Genomic DNA, 23,639 nt, shown 5'->3' with positions numbered 1-23,639 from the left:
TAAAGTAACATTTATGATTTGTATGTGTCTGCTTTGACAATTCAATCTATTGAGCAAACACAACTGTCTTCCATGACCACATTTGAGATGCCTCTTGTAATTCTTTATCAGTGTACTTTAACTTCAGGTTCTGGAGTCTGAGGATTATTTTAAGGTTTGAGCAACCTCAGCCTCTTGTTTGTAGGGCTTGAGATTTCTCTAATAATAAAATTTATTTAAACTATTGGTATACTTTTAACTATTTCCATTAACTCTATATGATGGGGTAGTAAACAAAGAGTATCAAGAAGAATCATTCTTTCAAACAGGAAGTCACCCTTGGATTTCCTGTCTTCTAGAAATTGACCATGGCCACTTATGTGGCTTGAATTTTGTCCCTCTAAAAATACACTGAAATTAGAAATCTTTGTACCTAAGAATGTGACCTTATTTTTACATATGTTTGTTGCAAACATAATTAGTTAAGATGAGGTCACACTAAAGTGGGTCCTTAATCCAATACTATAGATTAAGAGGAAAGGAGACAAAGACACACAGACACACAGTCACACAGACAGAAGAGGGGAGAGAGAGGGGGGAGAGAGAGAACGCCATGCCATATGAATGTTGGCAGAGATTAAAATGATACATCCACAAGCCAAAGCACATAAAAAAAGACTGCTAACAACTGCCAGAAGCTAGGAGGAAGTTATGAAACAGATTTTCCTTCAGTGCTTCCATAAGAATCAACTCTGTCAACACTGTGATTTCAAATTTCTAGTCTCTCAAACTGGGAGACAATGCATTCTGTCATTTTCAGCCACCCAAGTTTGTGCATCTTGTTACAGCAGACCCAGGAACCTAATACAGCCACAATGCACTGCCAATCCCTTTGGCCTTGAGCTGAATGTCCTTTTTCTTAGTATTTGTGCCTCTGGATTACATCTTCTCAATAGGAGTAATTTGTTCCTACCTCAGGCAATGTTTGGTTAAATGGAAGAATGTGAAAGGGACCTACTAGATTACAATTTCATCTACCATTCTTGATAAGTCTCCCAGCTCTGATTTTGCTTGAGTCAACTTTAGTTTGGGGCAGAGAACCTGGAGTGCTAACCCTTGCCAATCCTGCTACTGTAGTAGTAGCAGCTATGTCAGGCTTCAGACTGCAGGTAGACAGGGTCCTTATACTAAAATAATTCTCTGATCTGGTTGCAGAGAGAATGGATCCACCTTAAGACTTTTTTGTTCTTGTTGACCTTCGTAAAGGTTCTAACAAGTTGATTTTTCAAAACAAAGACTCTTATCATGTTGACTTTTCAAAACAAATATTCTCTTACCTGTTGCCTTGTTCAGCACAAGACACTCAGTTTAGCCAGTTGTCTTATACTTAAAACTGCTAACATCCAAGATTTGGATGGAAAGACCCATGCTGCCCTTCAGGTGACTTCATGAGCTTGGCCAGACTACTCAGAAGGTCTAGTCCCTGTTCCAAAGTTGGCACAACGACTCAGATATAGCTTAAGTTGCTTCCACTTTATTGTCTTTTCAGATGCATTTTGACCAAGTCTCCAACAAGATCTCTAACCCAGTTTCCTATCTCCGTGATCTGCCTACTCTGTCCTGACTCCATTCTTAATAGGACCTCTTGTTATGGTGGGAAGGTGGCTGCTACAAATATAAACTTACATTCTCTCTCATTTTAAGTCAATAAAAGCCTCACTTGGAAAATTTTGAGCATTACTTTGCTAGCATGTGATGAATGCAATTGTTCTGTAGTTTGAACATTCTTTAGTATTGCCTTTCTTTGGGACTGGAATGAAAACTGACATTTTTCAGTCTTGTGGCCACTGTTAGTTTTCCAAATTTGCTGGCATATTGAGTGCAGCACTTTCACAACATCATCTTTTAGGATCTGAAATAGTTCATCTGGAATTCCATCATGTCCACTAGTTTCGCACTTCAGGATGTCTGGCTCTAGGTTAGTGATCACATCATTGTGGTTATCTGGGTCATAGAGTCTTTTTTGTATAGTTCTTCTGTGTATTCTTGTCACCTCTTCTTAGTATCTTCTGCTTCTATTAGGTCCATACCATTTCTGTCCTTTATCGAGCCCATCTTTGCATGAAATGTTCCCTTGGTATCTCTAATTTTCTTGAAGAGATCTCTAGTCTTTCCCATTCTATTGTTTTCCTCTATTGCTTTGCATTGATCATTTAGGAAGGCTTTCTTATCTCTCCTTGCCGTTCTTTGGAATTTTGCATTCAGATGGATATCTTTCATTTTCGCCTTTCCCTTTTGCTTCTCTTCTTTTCTCAGCTATTCGTAAGGCCTTCTCAGACAACCATTTTGCCTTTTTGCATTTCTTTTTCTTGGGAGTTTTGATCACTGCCTCCTGTACAATCTTATAAAACTTCATCCATAGTTCTTCAGACACACTGTCAGATATAATTCTTTGAATCTATTTGTCACTTCCACTGTATAATCATAAGGGATTTGATTTAGGTCATACCTGAATGGCCTAGTGGTTTTCCCTATGTTCTTCAATTTAAGTCTGAATTTGGCAATGAGTTTGTTCTGAGCCATAGTCAGCTCCAAGTCTTGTTTTTGCCAACTGTATAAGGCTTCTCCATCTTCAGCTGCGAATAATATAATCTATCTGATTTTGGTTTGATCATCTGGTGATGTCCACATCTCAAGCTGTCTATTGTGTTGTTGGAAGTGGGTGTTTGCTTTGACTAGTATGTTCTCTTGGCAAAACTGTTATTAACCTTTGCCCTGCTTCATTTCATACTCCAAGGCCAAATTTGCCTGTTACTCCAGGTATCGCTTCATTTCCTACTTCTGTATTCCAGTCCCCTATGATCAAAAGTACCTATGTTTTTTTGTGTTAGTTCTAGAAGGTCTTGTAGGTCATCATAGAACCATTCAACTTCAGCTTCTTCGGCAGTAGTAGTTGGTGCACAGACTTGGGTTACTGTGATATTGAATAGTTTGCCTTGGAAATGAACAGAGATCATCTTGCCATGTTGTGATTGCACATAAGCACCGCATTTTGGACTCTTTTGTTAACTATGAGGGCTGCTCCATTTCTTCTAAGGGATTCTTGCTCCCAGTAGTAGATATAATGGTCATCTGAATTAAATTTGCCCATCCGGTCCATTTTAGTTCACTGAGTCCTAAAATGTTTATGTTCACTCTTGCCATCTCTTGTTTGACCACTTCCAATTTGTCTTTGATTCATGGACCTAACATTCCAGGTTCCTATGCAACCTTGTTCTTTACAGCATCAGACTTTACTTCCATCACCAGTTATATTCACAACTGGGCATTGTTTTTGCTTTGGCTCAGCTTCTTCATTCTTTCTGGAGCTATTACTTTACTCTTCTCCAGCAGCATATTGGGCACCTACTGACCTGGCGAGTTCATCTATCAGTGTCATATCTTTTTGCCTTATCATACTGTTCATCTAAACCTAATTAACTCCCAAAGGCTCTACCTCTAAATACCATCACATTGGAGTTAGGGCTACAACATATGATTTTGGTGTAAACCTATTCAGTTCACTGCAGAGTGAAAGAAGTCAGACAAATATATATAAATTTTTAAAAAGGTAAACTAATCTATAGAGACAGAGAGCAGATTAGTAGTTTAGGGACAGGGCTAAAACGGAGGGATGAAACTGGAAAGGGGACAAAGGACATGAGGAAATTTTGAGGGGGTGGCAAATAGGTTCACTATTATAACTGGCGATACTTTCACAGGCATGTTATATTGTCAGAACTTAAATTATCCAATTCAAATATTCTACTTTTCATGAATATTTTGGTTATTTGTTGGGGCCCCAATAATCTTCCTAAGAACCTTCTGGTAGCTGTCTTTTAGTGTGCATTATATGTATTTCTTTTGTCTATACAACTTGGAGTGGGATTACTAGGTATGGGTATTTACCTAACCCTGAAAAGTTCCCTAAAGCTTCTCAGGTGGCACAGGGGTAAAGAATGCACCTGCCAATGCAAGAAACACGAGGCGTGGCTTCAATCCCCGGGTCAGGAAGATCCCTTGGAGGAGGAAATGGCAACCCATTTCAATATTCTTGCCTGGAAAATTTCATGGACAGATAAAACTGGTGGGCTACCGTCCATGGGGAAGCAGAGTTGGACATGACTGACCAACTGAATACAAGCACAGAAAGTTCCCTTGGGCTCCTTTGCTCCTGCCTTAACCCCGTAGTTCTAGGCATCCACTATAAATTATCTTGAGATTTCACACATATGAAACTGCACATAATGTACTCTTATGTATGGCTTCATCTGTTCAGATTCATCTATGTAGTTAAATATGTGATTTTTTTTTAATTGCTGAAACTTATTTTATTGTTTGAATATTACAACCTATTTATCCATTCTGCTGATGAACATTTAGTTTACTTCCAGTTTTGTGCTACTATGAATGAAACTATGAACATTTGCATTATGGTCAAAGAACATCATCTTTTAGAATTTACTAAGGCCCTTTGAAGCCTGATAGTATACTTCTTTTATACCACACTGTTTATTTGCCTTGTCTCCATTACATTTCATTAGCATGAGCTTTCTTCTGATTACAAATCAATTTTTTTGTGTATTTATTTTTAACATAAGTTCCATAATTATATTTATTTACCCTAAAAGTGAAAGTCACTCAGTTGTGTCTGACTCTTTGCAATCCCATGGACTATATGGTCCATGGAACTCTCAAGGCCAGAATAATGGAGTGGGCAGCCTTTTCCCTTCTCCAGGGGCTCTTCCCAACTCAGGGATGGAACCCAGGTCTCCCGCATTGCAGGAGGATTCTTTACCAGCTGAACCACAAGGAAAGCCTGAGAATATTGGAGTGGGTAGGTTATCCCTTCTCCTGGGGATCTTCCCAACCCAGGAATTGAACTGGGGTCTCCTGCATTGCAGGTGGATTCTTTACCAACTGACCTATGAGAGAAGCCTTATTTACCCTACTAATGTCTTAAACTGATGTTTTGAGTATTTGAGTAGATACTAGACCATTAGCAAGACTTCATGTCCCTTTGGCTCCTACCTCCCTTTTTTGCTTTAAGTTGGAAATATGTTTTATTAGAATAAATTTATTCAGTAGGGAAAGCTTCCCTGGTGGTTCATATGGTAAAAAGTCTGCCTGCAACGCAAGAGACCTGGGTTCGATCCCTGGCTCAGGAAGATCCCTGGAGAAGGGAATGGCAACCCACTCCAGTATTCTTGCCTGGACAGTTTCATGGATAGAGGAGCCTGGTGGGCTACAGTCCACAGGGTTGCAAAGAGTTGGACATGACTGAGTAATACTTAGTAGGCATGAAATTTGGAAGAGAGGATGGGGGAATGAATGTCTGTGGATCTGGTGTTCAGTAGACCACTGGACTCATAGGTCAGGTGCTTAGAGAAAATCTGGGCTACAGATTTGGAATCACATATAGCCAAAACACAGGCTTCCCTTGTAGCTCAGCTGGTAGTGAATCCACCTGCAATGCAGGAGAAGTCAGTTCAATTCCTGTGTCAGGAAGATCCCTTGGAGAATGAATGGATAGGCTACTCACTCCAGTATTCTTGGACTTCCCTGGTGACCTAGACAATAAAGAATCTGCCTGCAAGGTAGGAGATCTGGGTTCGATATCTGGGTTGGTAAGATCTCCTGGAGGAGGGCACGGCAACCCACTCCAGAATTCTTGCCTGGAGAATCTCCATGGACAGAGGTCCCTGGCGGGCTACCATCCATGGGGTTGCAGTCAGGCACAACTGAGCAGCTCAGCACATAGACAAAACCATTGCTCCAAGAAGGGGGGAAGGATGGGTAGAAGAGTGAACACTAAAATTTAAGGTATAGGCAGAGAAAAACCCCACAAATGATACTGTAGAGTCACGAAAGGAATTGGTGTCATACAAAGAGACCATTTAAAATGCACACACTACATCTACTTTCAGGAATTCATTTTACAGATACTGCTATTAGAGTAAGGTATATTTTTGTTGACAACCCAGTACTGCTGATTCTACTTCCAAAGGGCAGTCACTTGGCTTGCCAGGGCCTACCAAAAACAGGGCTCTGGTCAAGAATGGCTTTGTGGTTACAAATCTTTTTTTGGCCTCTTTCAAATCTACGCAGAATTCTACTTCAATTTTTAGGCACTGAGAAATTCCATAGCTCTCAAATAGCTCCTATTACACTGCCTGCAACTTTACAAAATAAGAGGCTCACTTGACTTACCTGTCAAGATGGCCACCCATTAATCAAACTATGCTCCTAATATCAGAAACTGAAGCCACAGGAGAGGAAGGAATAAAGAAGACTGAGTATTAATCATGGAAGTCTTTAAGAAAGGGCAAACTAAAATGGTTTTGTAAGGGGTATTCTGTTCAAGGCAGAAACATGAAGGTAACAGGTTCTCACAGAATATAAATGCTACTTGATGGGAAATACGCTATCCATTACTACAGTCACAGAATTCACCAAGAACGTAGATTCTAAAGCACATGAATTTGCCTGCAATTGTCTTCAGAGACTTTTAGGTATATTTCATCTTATACTGCTTCCTAATGACAGTGACTGCTTCCTAATGCAGAGTTCCAAAGAATAGCAAGAAGAGATAAGAAAGCCTTCTTCAGCGATCAATGCAAAGAAAAAGAGGAAAACAACAGAATGGGAAAGACTAGAGATCTCTTCAAGAAAATCAGAGATACCAAAGGAACATTTCATACAAAGATGAGCTCAATAAAGGACAGAAATGGTATGGACCTAACAGAAGCAGAAGATACTAAGAAGAGATGGCAAGAATACACAGAAGAACTGTACAAAAAAGATCTTCATGACCCAGATAATCACGATGGTGTGATCACTGACCTAGAGCCAGACATCCTGGAATGTGAAGTCAAGTGGGCCTTAGAAAGCATCACTATGAACAAAGCTAGTGGAGGTGATGGAATTCCAGTTGAGCTATTCCAAATCCTAAAAGATGATTCTGTGAAAGTGCTGCACTCAATATGCCAGCAAATTTGGAAAACTCAGCAGTGGCCACAGGACTGGAAAAGGTCAGTTTTCATTCCAATCCCAAAGAAAGGCAATGCCAAAGAAAGCTCAAACTACCGCACAATTGCACTCATCTCACATGCTAGTAAAGTGATGCTCAAAATTCTCCAAGCCAGGCTTCAGCAATATGTGAACTGTGAACTTCCTGATGTTCAAGCTGGTTTTAGAAAAGGCAGAGGAACCAGAGATCAAATTGCCAACATCTGCTGGATCACAGAAAAAGCAAGAGAGTTCCAGAAAAACATCTATTTCTGCTTTATTGACTATGCCAAAGCCTTTGAGTGTGTGGATCACAATCAACTGTGGAACATTCTGAAAGAGATGGGAATACCAGACCACCTGATCTGCCTCTTGAGAAATTTGTATGCAGGTCAGGAAGCAACAGTTAGAACTGGACATGGAACAACAGACTGGTTCCAAATTGGAAAAGGAGTTCGTCAAGGCTGTATATTGTAACCTTGTTTATTTAACTTATATGCAGAATACATCATGAGAAATGCTGGACTGGAAGAAACACAAACTGGAATCAAGATTGCCGTGAGAAATATCAATAACCTCAGATATGCAGATGACACCACCCTTATGGCAGAAAGTGAAGAGGAACTCAAAAGCCTCTTGATGAAGGTGAAAGTGGAGCGTGAAAAAGTTGGCTTAAAGCTCAACATTCAGAAAACGATCATGGCATCTGGTCCCATCACTTCATGGCAAATAGATGGGGAACAGTGGAAACAGTGTCAGACTTTATTTTTCTGGGCTCCAAAATCACTGCAGATGGTGACTGCAGCCATGAAATTAAAAGGTGCTTACTCCTTGGAAGGAAAGTTATGACCAACCTAGATAGCATGTTCAAAAGCAGAGACATTACTTTGCCAACAAAGGTTCGTCTAGTCCAGGCTATGGTTTTTCCTGTGGTCATGTATGGATGTGAGAGTTGGACTGTGAAGAAGGCTGAGCGCTGAAGAATTGATGCTTTTGAACTGTGGTGTTGGCGAAGACTCTTGAGAGTCCCTTGGACTGCAAGGAGATCCAACCAGTCCATTCTGAAGGGATCAGCCCTGGGATTTCTTTGGAAGGAATGATGCTAAAGCTGAAAGTCCAGTACTCTGGCCACCTCATGCGAAGAGTTAACTCATTGGAAAAGACCCTGATGCTGGGAGGGATTGGGGGCAGGAGGAGAAGGGGACAACAGAGGATGAGATGGCTGGATGGCATCACTGACTTGATGGACCTGAGTCTCAGTGAACTCCAGGAGTTGGTGATGGACAGGTAGGCCTGGTGTGCTGCAATTCATGGGGTCACAAAGAGTCGGACACGACTGAGCGACTGATCTGATCTGAATGACAGTGAAGAGCAAGAGTGCGGTAGTATGCTTTTAAGGTGTCTTAATTTGAGTTATTTTTGCATTTTAATAAATAAATTTATATACCTTATATTTAATGAATATATTTTATTTTAGATTATTTATATATCTGTTGGCTTAGATGCCTATGGAACATCTAATCTAATAAATATTAAATTTCTAGTAATTTGTTTGCAATCATTGATATTATGTATGCTAATACATATATAAATCATATACATCTGGAAGTCTGAATCTTGCAATTACAATAACTAGTATCTATTATTTACTATTGTCCCAAATAATTTAAATATAACATGTTTAATATACATTGTCTATTTACATTTGCTGAACTTATTAAACAAACCAATTTAGAAATGTCATAGAATTAAACAAAACTTCTGACATGTAAACATTGTGTCCCGTTCCTGAAACAGATGTAGATATCTGATAAAAATTAAAAATTGCTTGTTGGAAAGCTGTCCATAAATAAGTTTCATCTTCATCAAAACTAAAAATATATTGACTCTTCAGCTTTTCTAGTCTGACAACGCAACACGATCAAGCTATGAAAGTGAAAAGTGCTAGTCACTCAGTCATATCCGACTCTTTGTGACCCCATGGACTGTAGCCCACCAGGCTCCTCTGTTCATGGAATTCTTCCAGGCAAGAAAAGTGGAGTGGGTTAGCTTTTCCCTTCTCCAGGGGATCTTTCTGATCCAGGGATCAAACCTATGTCTCCTGCCTTGGCAGGCGGATTCTTTACCTGTTGAGCCATTAGGGAAGACCATCAAACTATAATCAAATATAATAAAGACAACAGTGAATGGATCCATCTGTATCACTGGTAACATGGCTGTTAAAACTGTTTCATTCTTTGAGACACATAAAAACAATTTAGCCAATCACATCCAATAATTTTCATGGCTGAAAAATAAAATCACAAAATTCACTGAGTGACGTTAATCATGGTTGTGGTCAAAACTTTTGGTAAAAGTTATTTACAGTGTGCATGGCTGAGCATGCACTATTTATAGATACTTGCCAATTTATTACAATAGGAGATATATATCTATTGTAATATATACATAAGCAAATATACAACATACATTACATATATATACCTCCTTTTAATAACTTTATGAGGAAAAGTATTTTTCCCAACCTGCAGATAGGGAAACTGATGACATGCGGGTTAAACAACTTCTCCTAAGTTGTACTTTTTTAGCAAGGGTGGTACCAGTATTTGAATCCAGGTAGATTCATAATTCAAACTAATTATTTCATTACAGTGACTTCCAACTGTGCATATATATAAAATTTCACATATGAATTTAATTGTCTCATTTTCTTAACTGAGTTTCTGTCACTTTGGGTTGTAAATGTATCACTCTTAGGAACTAAGTTAACACATTGGGCTTCCCTGGTGGCTCATATGGTAAAGAGCCTGCCTGCAGTGCAGAAGACCCAGGTTTGATCCCTGAGTCGGGAAGATCCCCTGGAGAAGGAAATGGCAACCCACTCCAGTATTCTTGCCTGGAAAATCCCATGGATGGATGAGCCTGGCAGGTGACATTTCAAAGGGTCGCAAAGAGTCAGACATGACTGAGCAAATTCACTTTCTTTCTTTCATTTCTCATATCATTGCTAATAAAACTACCCACCAGCTCTTCTTTCTTTGTGGAGGCTCAAATGTTTTGAATTACTATTATATTTTTTCACTTTAACACTAAAAGGCAATTCAGGTTAATGTTTTAAAAAGTATCAATTTAATACTGAATACTTAGAAATACGGTACACAGATGCCATAGAAATATAAAATGCATACAACTAGCAACTATTTTATGAAACTTTAACATGGAGGGTGACATTTTCCAACAAATAAAACTACAGACAAAAGTACCAGATATATTTGAGGTTTCATTTTAAATACCATTTAGTCATGCAGACAATTAGGAGGTTTTTAAAAAAATAAATATGACAAATATATGGATTTCTGAAGTATAAATTGACATACAAATCTATATATTTTCATAATATTTTTCATTAAAGCATCTTTAAAGAAGCATTCTGGAACATGAAGTTGAGAGCTCAAATTAGATGAAAGGCATGAGGTTTTATAGAATTGAGTAATTCACATACGAGATATCTACATAAAAGTAAATACAAAATTGCAAACATATTTGTTTTATCCTCCAAATTACCAACTTCATAAAAATTACTTACTGGAATAATTATTATAAGACAAAATTCCCAATTCTGAATGTTAGTAAGGAAACACATATAGGAACAATATGAGAGTTAATTCTTCCTTCTGAGAAGCATATATAGAAGCACACAGGAACAATAATGAGTTAATTCTTCCTTCTGAGAAGCAGTGAAGGAAAGTGTAGCATAATTAACCCTTGGGGATTGTCAAAGCTTTCCTAGAACTCCACAGAGTAGGTTCTTTTGTAAAACAGCAAGAACTAAAACTACATCCTCTTACTAATACATAAACCTACGATAAGCTTTTTTTTCTATGATAAGCAAACTTACAGATGCTTACAACGCTGAAACAAGTTAGTGAACTGGGCTAAAATATCCCTACACCCCATTTCCTCAAAATGGCAGCTCCAAAGGAAAAAAATATTAATTCCCTTTTTCACCTGAACAGCTTGAATAAAATTTGTATTATGAATTTAAAGAGAAGAAATAATCTTATACCTAAGCAAGCTTGATGGAACTTAAGATGAAATAAATACTAGGTATCAGAACATATTCCTTAGTTAAGTTAAAGCATCAGAACTTAATTGGATTATATCACTAGTTTAAAAGTTAACATGGGAGACAGAAGAGGATTTTCTTGAACTAATTTAGACTAGTGATCCTTAACCCTCACTATGAATTAGAATCACTCTGAGAGCCTTTGGAGAAACTGACGCACAGCTTGACAATAAGAAATTCAGACTGCACTGTTGTAGGGTGGGGTCTAGATGATTCTAATATGAAATGAAGGTTTAGAAACATGATTTGGAAAAATTAATTACAGTGAATTTGATTTAAATAAATTATTCAACATGATAGGCATTAAGTTCTAATATGGAGAACAATTTTTTTTCTGTAAAAATCATTAGATAATATTAATATATATTTTGAAAGTTACATAATTTTATTAAAATATTATTCAAAGTTTTTATTCTGGTCTGCTGTCATAAAAGATTGCCTTCTACTTTTCACATCTATCCTCACTTGATATTATAAGAAGACATTAAACTCAAACTTCTCAAGATATGTGCAGAGAATGTAATAACAATTTAATTTTTCAAGTCATAGTATATGAGGTATTCTCCATCATATATCCAGAGTAACAAAGCTGTGATTTAAAAACTGAAATTAGGTATTGCTTTAATGCTTTAGTGAATCAAAAATGCACTACCACTGTCGTCAGTGCTCGGTTTATATTGCCTAAAACATAATCTATGACAGAGCCTCAGAGAGCCTAGTAAGAGTGGGTCTCTAATGCAGACCATGTTTCTTATGAGTATTTATAAAACATTTAAGAAAAAAGTTACAAGAATGTGGTTTTTGAAACGCTACATTATAAGTTAGTTACTATTCCAGGATGATAGCTTGACCTTTAACATTTTAAACGAAAACCAACTATATTAGTATTATAAAATGCATTTTACTCATGAAAAAAATCAGATTTAAATTAATAAATTGGATTTGTATCTATTCTTCAAACAATTTTCAGCTTTAAATGTGCTAAGACCAGCAGACTAATTTGCTAATCCTATATTTGGCTAATTACCATTTTTTCTAGCTGGACAGCAGGCCAAAAAAAATGATGAAATTTTGGTTAAACTATACTAAATGCCCTGGAAGCCTGGCATGTTGCAGTCCATGGAGTCTCAAAGAGCTGGACATGAGTGAGCAACTGAATGATAACAAATATGTATGCCGAGAAAAAATGCAATAGCAATTTATTTTCCATACTTGATGGAATTAAAAGTGTTAAGAATTTTATGAAAGCTCAGTAGTCAAAATAAATATTTAATAAAAATATACACCATAACAAGCTATCAAGCACTTAGTGTTTAAAAATAAACTTTGTCACACTGTTTTGCCTTCAGTTAGACAGAACTCAATTTAGGTATCTAATTAAGGTGTGTTTTGGAAACAAAATTAAAATTCAAGTAACTCTAGAAAGATAACACTAACGTGAAAGAGAATCTTACTACATTTTTAACTCAAAAGTTTAATGAAGTTATACTTACTGGGATTTCTCAATATGACTATGACCCTAAGAAACAGGACAGTTTGGGAAATAAAAGTCAGGGTCAATGATTATGTGGTGATTATGTGGTTCATGCTGTGAAACTCAGTACACAAATCAAAGTCCAGTATAAATGAGCACCATCAGAAATGTGTGTATATACTTATTTAAAACTTTCCCTGATTAAAAATTGCCATATAGATAGGGAAGTTAAGGACAAGCACACAGTTATGAAAGTATTAATACATTCTAAAGCTAACATGTCATATGACTTATTTTAAAATGTTTCATCTGGCTTTCCTTCTAAAAATCAAAAAAGAATACAAAGTGAAGAAAGCCAGCCAGTATTCTTTTGTAGTGCAAAGTCCCTTGGTTAAATAGAAGGTTACAAAGGGAAAAAGTATGTGTTAAATAGTGTTTTCAACTCACAGTCAGACTCCAATAGTTAAAGGAAAATATGGTTAGCTAATCAATGTGAATTCACAGAATAAACCAGCACATGTTGGATTTGCCACCATGGGATTATCATTCAGACCTCAGATTATTTTTAATTGAGAGTAGTCAATATTATTCTGCTGAAAGAATCTATCTACCTTCTATAAGAAAAGATACAGATTTGCCACCTGTGATTACTACTTATGCTACAGTTCCCAAAACTCAAAAAACTACTGTCAAATATAAAACATATCCTGGGGTAATGAAAGGGTCTTCAATGAAAATCTTATTTTGATACTACGTAGAGGCAGCTCATGAGAGACTCTTAGTATGCTCACTATTTTCAAAGCTCTCAGTATAAGTAATCACATGATATAGACTGAAGTTCTTTGAAACCCTGTCACATGATAAAGAGTAATGCTATTCACCATTTAAAATACGTTCAATCTCTTCTAGTCTTTTTAAAGCAGCAACTCTTTTCTTCTCAATTTCTTTGATTTCTTTTGTTGTTTTGTGGGGAATTTCTTTGTCTGTATTTTTTCCTAATTGTTTGCTGGCTTTAGATTGACTCTTATTATCATTTGTTTTTATTATCTGTGTAGGTCTGGGCTCGCTTTTTATTTCTTTGACATTTTCAGTTGGAATTTTATCTCCTTCAACACCTGAAGTCTTACCAGCTGGGAATATAGGTTGTTCTACAAAACTAGATGAAGAAATTTTATCCCTGACTATATTCAAGTGGCGTTGAATATATTCTTCATGTGGTGCTAATGCCAATGTTTCAACCAGGCATCTTTCAGCTTTTAGTAAGTCCTTTTCTTCAAAATAAACAACACAGAGATTGTGTTTTCCTTGCACATTGCTTGGATCCATCTCCAAAATCTTTTCAAAACATTTTTTTGCTCCACGTATATCTTTCTTTTGATTCATCAGGATGTCTCCCTTTAAAATGAGACCCTTGATATGATCAGGATAGTATTTGAGTAATTCTTCCAAGACTGGCAAAGCCATTAATTCCTTTGCAGTCTGAGAGTACAGGAGAGCCAGATTAAACAAAGCACTTCTGAAGTCGGCTTGTAATTTTATGGCTTTCTTCATCCACATCTCTGCTTCAGAGTCCTTTTTGTCATCCATGGCAAGCATTCCCAAATTGAAATAACCATTAGCATCTTGTGGCTCTTCATTTATATAGCTTAAAAGTCGTTTTCTAGCTTCAGGTCTGAGTCTAACTTCTCCTAAGAATTTTTTTAAAAAGAAAAAAAAAATTATATCATTAGCAAATGAGTAAGTCTGAGGTAAAAAATGGAGGTGCAGATATATATCTAGATTATAAAAACATAGCATCAAAATAGGTGATGGACAGGGAAGCCTGGCGTGCAGCAGTCCACGGGGTTGCAAAGGGTCAGATACGACTGAGTGACTGAACTGAGCATCAAAACAACTAACTGGTGTATCTAAATTAAAAAGCAGAAAGCAAAACCCTCAAAGTTTTCATAAGAAAAACAGTGTGTTTGATGCACTGGATTGACAGCGCATTACAAGTAGTAAGAGTTCCTCAAAAACTAAAAAAGGGTGAAATATTTCCTGATAAGTTTAGATTCTAACTGGGAGTTGAGAAAGAATACAGAATTAAGAGGAAGGTGCATGGAATTTGAAAATAGAGACATATATTCAGTCATGATTCTGTTAATATTATGACTTTTACTCACTAAAATAATTACTTGTCTGGGTTAATCTATTGAATCTTCTAAGAATTATATGAGATATATACAAAATGCTCAACAAATAGTAACTATTTTGGATAAACAAAATGTTTCAGTCTTACTAAATTAGATATATTTTGTATGTTATTTAAAATTTTTTAGGAAATTTCAAATATAAAAAGAATACTATTATATCTAAAGCCTATAAATATCAATTAAGATTCAGGAAGCAAACATTTATTGAGATGATTTCTACTGCAAATAAGTACCAAAAAAATTTCAACTTCTACAACTATACACCCCAGGGTTTAATCTTGTGTTAAATTATAGGCACTTTTCATGATTACTAAGGATAGCTAACTTTACAAAAACATTAGTTTTCTAAATTAAGCTTTTCTGAATGCCAAGCATAAAGATCTTTATCCTTTTATTTGATAACATGATGATTAAAGAAGTCTGAAATAAATCAGTAGGCTTAAGTTCTTGTCTTGGACTACTTACTAACCTAGCCATATGAAGTTAGGGTAGTTAATACATTTATTTGGTCCTCACTCTCTAATCTATAAAATAGATGACTGGTAGAAATAAACTCAAAGACTCTCTTTAATTATAAAATATGATTCTTACATTTTTTGCAGAAGTTTTATGAAAGTATTTAATAATTAATATAAAGATTTTTCCAAACATAAAAATTAAGAAAACCATAAATTATATATACTGCCTTCTGGAGCAGAACTAAAATTCTGATATATCAAAGATCCTAGTTTATTGTGATGAATAATTTGGTTTTGCTAATTTATATAAAATATAGGAAATTATAATAATATCTCAGAAAACAGTAACACTGGATATAACATGATATTGAAAATATTTGGACTTATAGATCAAGGGAAAATAGAATACTATTTTGTTTAAAACATATAATGCTCTTGACATCCTAGAAATAATAACTTAAAACTTTTTTTTTTTTTTTTACAAATTCAGATTATTTGAATAGTATGATATTTATGCATAAGAAATATACTTCCAGGCATAAAATAACAAAATAGATGAATAAAGTATTGTTAATAGACTGTCTGAGAAGTCATTTTTAGCATATACCAGAGAAATTAACATTTAGAATGACACATATGCTAGGGTATATTACCTGAAAGGTTTACGTTAAGTATTTAAAATATTCTTCTTATAACTATTTATGAAGTTTTGATAAAAACCATCCATTCATAAAATGTTTGCTGGGGTAACATAATACATGACTTTACCATATTTCAAACTAGAGTATGTTTAAATATAGAGAAATTTTGAGAAAACATACCTGATTCTTGCATTAATATAGCAGAATTGAATAATGCTAGTTTATGCTTTGGATTTAGTTCTAAAGCATGATTAAAGTTTTTCAGCGCATCATTTGGTTCCTTAAGTTCAATATGAACAATCGCCAAGTTGTACCAAAGATCTGCATTATTTCTGTCCAGCTCTAGGGCTTTAAGATATGCTTCTTTTGCTTTGGCAGGTTTATTCATTTTTAGAAGCAATTCTCCTCTGTGGAAAAACACAAGTTTTACTTATACTATCATGTCAGTCTGTAGATACTATTTTCACAAGTTTTAAGCTTTTCCACATATTCACAGCTTTCCTTTTAACTTAGGTTCTTAAATTTTTTTTTTCAAAAATAACTACCTGAAACTGTCCTTACACCTAAACACATTAATTTTGAACATTTGGTTTGATATGTTTTCAAGTATTATTAAAGAAGGAAAAAACATGCCTGATTCTAGAGGGTAAGATATCAGGAGGTATCCAAAAAAGGGGAACAGAAGATACATCCTTTGAATATATCTTGAAAAACAGCAGACTAGTCTGCATAAGAAAAATGGTAGCAACTAGAGTGGGAGATCAATTTGTCAGAAGATGAGTAGCATCTGGAGAAGGAAAATAAACATAGTAGTGATGGGGAAATTCCAGTATTCAAATCTTTGTTAGCAATGTCTAACTATAAAAAAAAGCAGAACATCTGAAATTGTTTACCCCTTATAATTATTTAGTTTTCTTCAATGAATTCTTAAAAGAAAGGAATTACAAAGCTGATCTGGTAGCATGGAAGGGCAATACTGCCACCTGTAGATACTTTTGAGGAACACATCTGGAAATGATGATCAGTCTGAAAATCATTCTAATAAGGTTATATTTTCTGTTACAGAACTTAAAAAGTCATTTTTACATATGTGAAAATCAATTTAAGTACTGATATAGAGTCAATTTTATTTTAATACTACTCTTTCCTAAAATATTAGCATAGGCATGAAGTCAAATGAGCTATTAACATTCACACTTCCTAGAATGTGTCCAAAATATTATTTTTAAAATAAATGCAAAGATTATTAAGCAATTCTTTATAAGTTTACTTAAGACAGTTTTATTTATTGATACAACCCCAGTAAACTTAGTGAATTTCAGCAAGTACTAGATAATGTTGAAGAAAGACAGCTTTCAGCTTATGAACAGATTTTATTTCAAAAACTTAAATTCTGAATGCATTTTCCATGTAAACAATGTGATAAATTATAATTAGGTTTCTGGAGCAGGCTTCAAAACAAAGTTTAAAACAATTTTTTCTCAAGTATAACACAAATGATAACATTTACATGAGAAAATATCTAAGATTCTGACACTTATTGCCAAATTTTTTTTACTAGCAACTGAAGTGTCTTTGTAATAAAATCATAAATAACCAGTCAATTCTCTTAATAGTTGGATATTATATAATTATTTATTATTTATTTTATATATAATGATTCCATAATTATACAATGATTTCTTAATCTATAATAATTAAGAAGTAATAACTTCTTACAAAAATAATTATTTTGTTACAATTAAGAAGCAATTATAAAAGGTAAATTTTGGTTGTTTTAGGTAAAAATGAATTTGGTGTTGAGAAGCAGAAGAAACCAATGAGCTTTTCCTACCCTTCCTTTTGTATAAATAAATCTAAGTTTGCTGCTTTAAGTTATGGATTCTCTTGTCAATTTAAAATAAATTAAATTTGTTAGTCTAAAACAAGCTATGTTTCTATGCTCTTGGTTGTCAACTAAGATTTACTAGAAGAAAAAAAAGCCAAATTAGTGAAGATAGCCTAAATGTATATGCAGATGAAGCTTCCATCTTTTATAGTGAAAACCTAAAGCAAACTACAATACCTGCTAATGTAAGCCTGCTTGAAGTCTGGCCTCATGCTTATTGCTTGTCGGTACAGCTGATCTGCTTCTTCTAGTCGGGACTCATTTGCTCGGATCAGGTTGGCCAGATTAATATAAACATTTAAATGGTTAGGTGCAATTCTGGCTGCATATTTTTTACCAGGAATAATCTGTTAATAAAAAAACAAACATTTCTACAAGTTGATATTTCAGTACCAAATAAAATCTGAAGTAAGAAGTCCTAGAGTCTTATTTAAAACTTACACAGAGTTCGATGCACGATACTGGATGCTTGGGGCTGGTGCACTGGGACGACCCAGAGGGATGGTATGGGGAGGGAGGAGGGAGGAGGGTTCAGGGTGGGGAGCACATGTATACCTGTGGTGGATTCATTTTGATATTTGGCAAAACTAATACAATTATGTAAAGTTTAAAAAAAAAAAAAAAAAAAAACTTACACAGAGCATAAAAAGCTAAATTGCTGTATTAAAGTAAAACATAAAAATATGAAATAACCTGCAGTATTCACAAAATATAAGTAAAATAATGCTTTGACACAATGACGGATGTATTTTTTCATTCATGTTATCTCAGTAGATTATCATTAGATTTTCATATATGTGTTATTTTATGAAGTCATATAAATCAGAACTTCCACAGGCTAAAGTCCCTTAGTACGCTTGAGTCAGACCAGGAACAGAACTCAGGTCTTTTTCCTCAGTCTAGTATATTTGTTACACCATGTCAACTTTCAAGTTGTCAGCAAAATGTTTCCTGGTTGTGACAGTGGGGTAGTTAACTTCAGAGCTTTACTAATTCCTCACTTGTTTGCTGGAGTTAAGACATAAAAATATCTAATTAACTCTAAAAGTTATTAGGTATAATATATGTGAACCCCAATTCTCAATGAATATAATAAATTATATCTGATAAAAATCCGCTGAACACAATTTAACTTTAGAATCTTAGGACTGAAAGAATTCTTAATGTATCATGTGGTGTAAGTGTTTTAAAAACATTTATCAAACTATCAAAATCAAACTATCAACTCATTTCAATATTGCTACAGTATTAATACAAACTACTACTGAGAAAATTAGAGCCCAATGTAAACTATCTTTTTTGATTACACACAGCTGATAAAGGGCAGTGTCAGATTTTGTAACTTTGTCTTGTGACATCCAAGAAATCTGGTACTTGTGATATTATAGCAACTGACAGGCACAAATATATATCTACTCATTTTATCACTTTGCTTTGTTCATTTATTTTTTGATAGGAGTTAATGTTTACTGCTTAATGTACATAAATAAAATTCTTTTCATTTAAAGTCACTTAAAGTCATAGATAACTTATAATAAAAAATATCTAAAACTCATAATCTCATAGATTTAGTTTTCATGACTATGAACTTTTTAAATTATGAGCTAGATAGGTAAATGCAATCTTTTATAACACAATAATAGATGGTTCACTGGACACCTTAATTTTAATCCAAATTAAAGAAAAGATGAAGATTTTCCATCTGGATAATTCTATTCAATATAAACATCCAGCAGACATGACACAATAGGAATAATTTTTGACAACTTACCTGAGGCATCAGCGACTTAGCTGTCATATAAGATTCTTCAGCTTCTTTGGTTCTATTTAAATTTTTGTAAGTTCTTCCTACATTCATGTGGGCACCAATATCATCTAAAATAAAAAAATCATTTGTTGGCAGATACACTAACTAGTGTCCAGTATAAACTAAGAAGACACGTTTCGAGCAACAAACAACTAGGCAAAAAATGTGAAGCAGGCAATAGGTCCTGCTTTCTCCTTAAAGCTCTTCTAACACAACTTACTATAACTTATGAGCAAGGCTATACTAGAAGACTATTAAATAAAGTACTGGAAGAACAGAAAATACACATATGACATGAAAAAACTATCTGAATGGTTCCTGGAAGGGTTAAGAGACGAGACAGGAGAAATAAACATAATGAAGGAATTTACGGTTTTTTTTTTTCTTCACTATATTTTACTGTCCTCTACTAAGGCTTCTATTTCCTTAATCACATGGCTGTGGAATTCACTAAGAAAGTATGGCTCAACTCTAAAAGTGAAAAGGATCACCATAATTCCCAGAATAATCTCAAGTATTATAAATTGCAAATATGCATCCATGGTGGGAAAGGGGCAAAGAGACTGAAAAACTTAGAAACTTTAAAAAAATTTTTGTGAATATGGTTAGAGTGTAAGTTATCAGGTTCTATAGTATTATTTAAGATGCAGCAGCCCAGCTCCCTTAAATGATGATATATTACCATATAATTTAATTAAAACTTTTAAAAAGGTTGTGTTAGTATCAGAATGTCAGGAACTTTTGTCTCATTTTGTGATACAGAAAATTGAGCCCTCAGCAAATTTGTTCAGAGACAGAAAAATATGCAATTCAAATTACAAAGATATGAGGGTTCACTGTACACTAGTTTTAAGATATACTTTCCAGTAAATATTTCAAAGGTTTGGAATAAAGATAGAGAGAAGGATCTTAATTTAGACAAATTTTACTCAACATGAATCTCTTAACAGACATGACAAGGTTTCAAATTATGATTACTACTTGCCTGTGACACCGATGATGATTTTGCAATTGTGGAATAGTTCTCTGCCTGCAACTCCCAGGACACATAGGGGCCAAGCATATATATCTTAGGCATTCCCCTAGGAGGAGAGTAACAGTCCTAAGATCTTGCTATATTATGTTTCAGGTTGGCAATTGTGTGTACTGCACAAAAGCTGTTAGATGCCATACAGCTTCAGTTAGAGAACTAAGGGACAAGATTGGGGAAAAAAGGTTGATTTTTTTGTTTTTAGATACATTACTGAATCTCTTGGGGTTTCAGTAGGGGGTCAAGTCAAAAAAAAGAGAAAAAAATGCTTCCCAATACTGGCTGCATTCCGAACACTTGTGTAGCTTTGAAAAATTCAGATATCTTATCCCACTCAGTTCTATCAAAACAGAATCTTCAAAAACAGGACTGTAAAAATGTTTTTTAAAGTTTCAGAGGCAATTCTGATGTAGAGCGAAGATTGAAATATACCGCATTACCAAGAGTATATAGAGTTGTGCTCTTAAAAGCTTTTTTAAAAATTTACTTTTTATTGAAGTATAATTGTATTACAATGTTGTCTTAATTACTGCTGTACAGCAAAGTGAGTCAGTTACACATATATAAGCTTTCTTTTTCATACTTTTCCATTATGGTTTATCACAGGATATTGAATATAGTTTCCTATGCTATACAGTAGGATCTTGTTTATCCAAGCTCTTTATTTTTTTAAACATCAGATAAATCTATACCAATTACTCTAGAGATCAGAAAGTTACCCAGAAAAAACGAAAGAGTGTACAGAACCTGAAAAAATTAATTATACAGTGAAAATTTAATCTAAGAAAAGAATAAACTGAAAGTTTAAGTAAATAGTGCAATTAGGTCAGCTAAGTATTTAATATATCACTGAAAGGAGCTCCAATTAATCTTAGAAAAGAAAGAGGTTATCCATTAGGATGAAAGACAAGGCAAATTACTACACACTGGTCAGGTTCTTAGAATTATGACAAGGAGATATAGATGAAGACTTCAGACACTCAGTAAGACATCCTTACTTTCTCAAGGAACAAAGATAGCAATTAGATAGCTTTTAGCATCAAAAGAACTACATGACACATCTAAAAAGAAAAAATGAAAAAACACAATTTTTAAAGCAAATTTCTTTATAAGTTACAAAGTTTTAAGATTCCAGGAGGAAACAGCCTTACTGTTAAAGTAAATTTAAATTTGGAAAAAAAAAAAAAGGTAAGCAAGCAGGCAAAATATAAAAATCAGTTACATTTGAATGACTAAGAAGCTACAGAGTTTCAAAAAACAACCCTGCTATTGTGAGTGCACTATCCAAACCAAAAGCAGCATGAACCTGGCAGTCTGTCTTTAATTCAACATAAAGGAGGACTGGCAGACATCAGGCAACTCTGTGCCGAATAATTCTTCAGCCATAAACAGTAGAGCTACGTATTCTCGCACTGATAGCCTAGGCATCTGTGTTGCTTTCCCATTATTTCCTATGCACAAATTTGTCAATTTTATTTAAAAAGATAAATTATAAACATCTGGAAACGTCTGAAAACTTAAAAAATCATTCCCTTCTTGATGGCATCAAATCTGAACTACAGGCCCATGATTGTTTTATGATATAAACAGTGTCAAAGATTTGTTGGAGTTAGATAAAAATGAAATTTTACTGATTTTAAGGCAAAAATAAACCATAGGGGAAATCTGGTGTTTCCTGAGAAAAATCCACTCTCATAATGTATTTATGGAAACTTTAATTCTATTCGAAAAAATTTTAGCTTGTGAATTGATTTTTTAAAAACACCCGTAACCATCAAAACAAACAAACAAAAAACCAACATCAATTGTTTGTCTAACATGCATGTCACCTGGTTAAAGACCACTCTGCAGTTTATATTCTTTTTCTGGCTAAGCAAGAAAAGCCTTCAGATTGAATGTCTTCTTGTTTTTTTAAAGCTACTTTAAATGTTAAGAATCTCTACTCTCTGTGATCCTACACTTCTCTAGGGTTTTAAATACTACCTACATGCTTGTTACTTCAAATCTTATCTTTAGTCCTGACCATTCATTCCCCTTATCTCCAAACTTACAGATCTGTCTCCATCTGCACATCTAATAGGGACAAAAAGACTTGATTTCCTCCTCTCCATGTTGTTTCACCTGTCAAATCTATCTATGAAGAACATAGCTGAAAAACACAGAATGAGCCAGAAGTCTCTGAATGCCAAATTCAGTGTTTCTAACATTATGTACTTTTTCATTGTAATAAATGAAATACAATGAAAATACATTATAAGTGAAATACAATAAATCATTGTAATAAATCATTTGCCTATTTTTCTAGCTCATTGCTTATTATTAATAGAAATAGCAACTTTGAGCGGATGGTAGGTAAGTCATACTAAAGGAAATAGGTTTAGTAAGTATCTCAAAAACAGCCAAAAGTGACAACTGACAATGAGAGGAAAAATGATTTTAAACTAAACATCCATAATTACATCCACTGGTGAAGAACCCGCCTGTCAATGCAGGAGATACCAAAGACGTGGGTTTGATCCCTGGGTTGGAAAGATTCCCTGGAGGAGGGCATGGCAACACACACCAGTATTCTTGCCCGGAGAATTCCATGGACAGAGGAGCCTGGCGGGCTACAGTTCATGGGGTTGCAAAGAGTTGGATACGAATGAAGCTACTTAGCACTAGCTGCTGCTGCTGCTGCTAAGTCGCTTCAGTCGTGTCCGACTCTGTACGACCCCATAGACGGCAGCCCACCAGGCTCCCCCATCCCTGGGATTCTTCAGGCAAGAACACTGGAGTGGGTTGCCGTTTCCTTCTCCAATGTGTGAAAGTGAAAAGTGAAAGTGAAGTCGCTCAGTCATGTCCGACTCTTAATGGCCACATGGACTGCAGCCTACCAGGCTCCTCCATCCATGGGATTTTTCAGGCAAGAGTACTGGAGTGGGTTGCCATTGTCTTCTCCAACTTAGCACTAGCATGCAGCCCTAAACACAATTTCATTCAGTTTCAACAATACAA

At 35.0% G+C, this 23,639-nt stretch overlaps 1 protein-coding gene across 1 annotated transcript in view; it reads right to left on the bottom strand.

Moving 5' to 3' along the window:
• Positions 1 to 10,132: 10,132 nt before the first annotated feature.
• The window catches only part of TMTC3 (transmembrane O-mannosyltransferase targeting cadherins 3), a 51,884-nt gene continuing 38,377 nt past the window's right edge, over positions 10,133 to 23,639 (bottom strand). Inside the window, exons 11-14 of the mRNA XM_061415679.1 lie at positions 19,577 to 19,680; positions 17,983 to 18,152; positions 16,098 to 16,324; positions 10,133 to 14,314 (exon numbers count right to left, since the gene is read on the bottom strand). Of these exons, the coding sequence (XP_061271663.1) occupies positions 13,500 to 14,314; positions 16,098 to 16,324; positions 17,983 to 18,152; positions 19,577 to 19,680 (1,316 nt within the window). The 3' untranslated portion in view covers positions 10,133 to 13,499. The remainder of the gene's footprint in view (positions 14,315 to 16,097; positions 16,325 to 17,982; positions 18,153 to 19,576; positions 19,681 to 23,639) is intronic.

This window comes from Bos javanicus, chromosome 5 (assembly GCF_032452875.1).
Source record: "Bos javanicus breed banteng chromosome 5, ARS-OSU_banteng_1.0, whole genome shotgun sequence".
Lineage (NCBI taxonomy): Eukaryota > Metazoa > Chordata > Mammalia > Artiodactyla > Bovidae > Bos > Bos javanicus.
The sequence above is the reverse complement of the archived record's forward strand: the minus strand, read 5'-3'. Positions and strand labels throughout refer to the sequence as shown.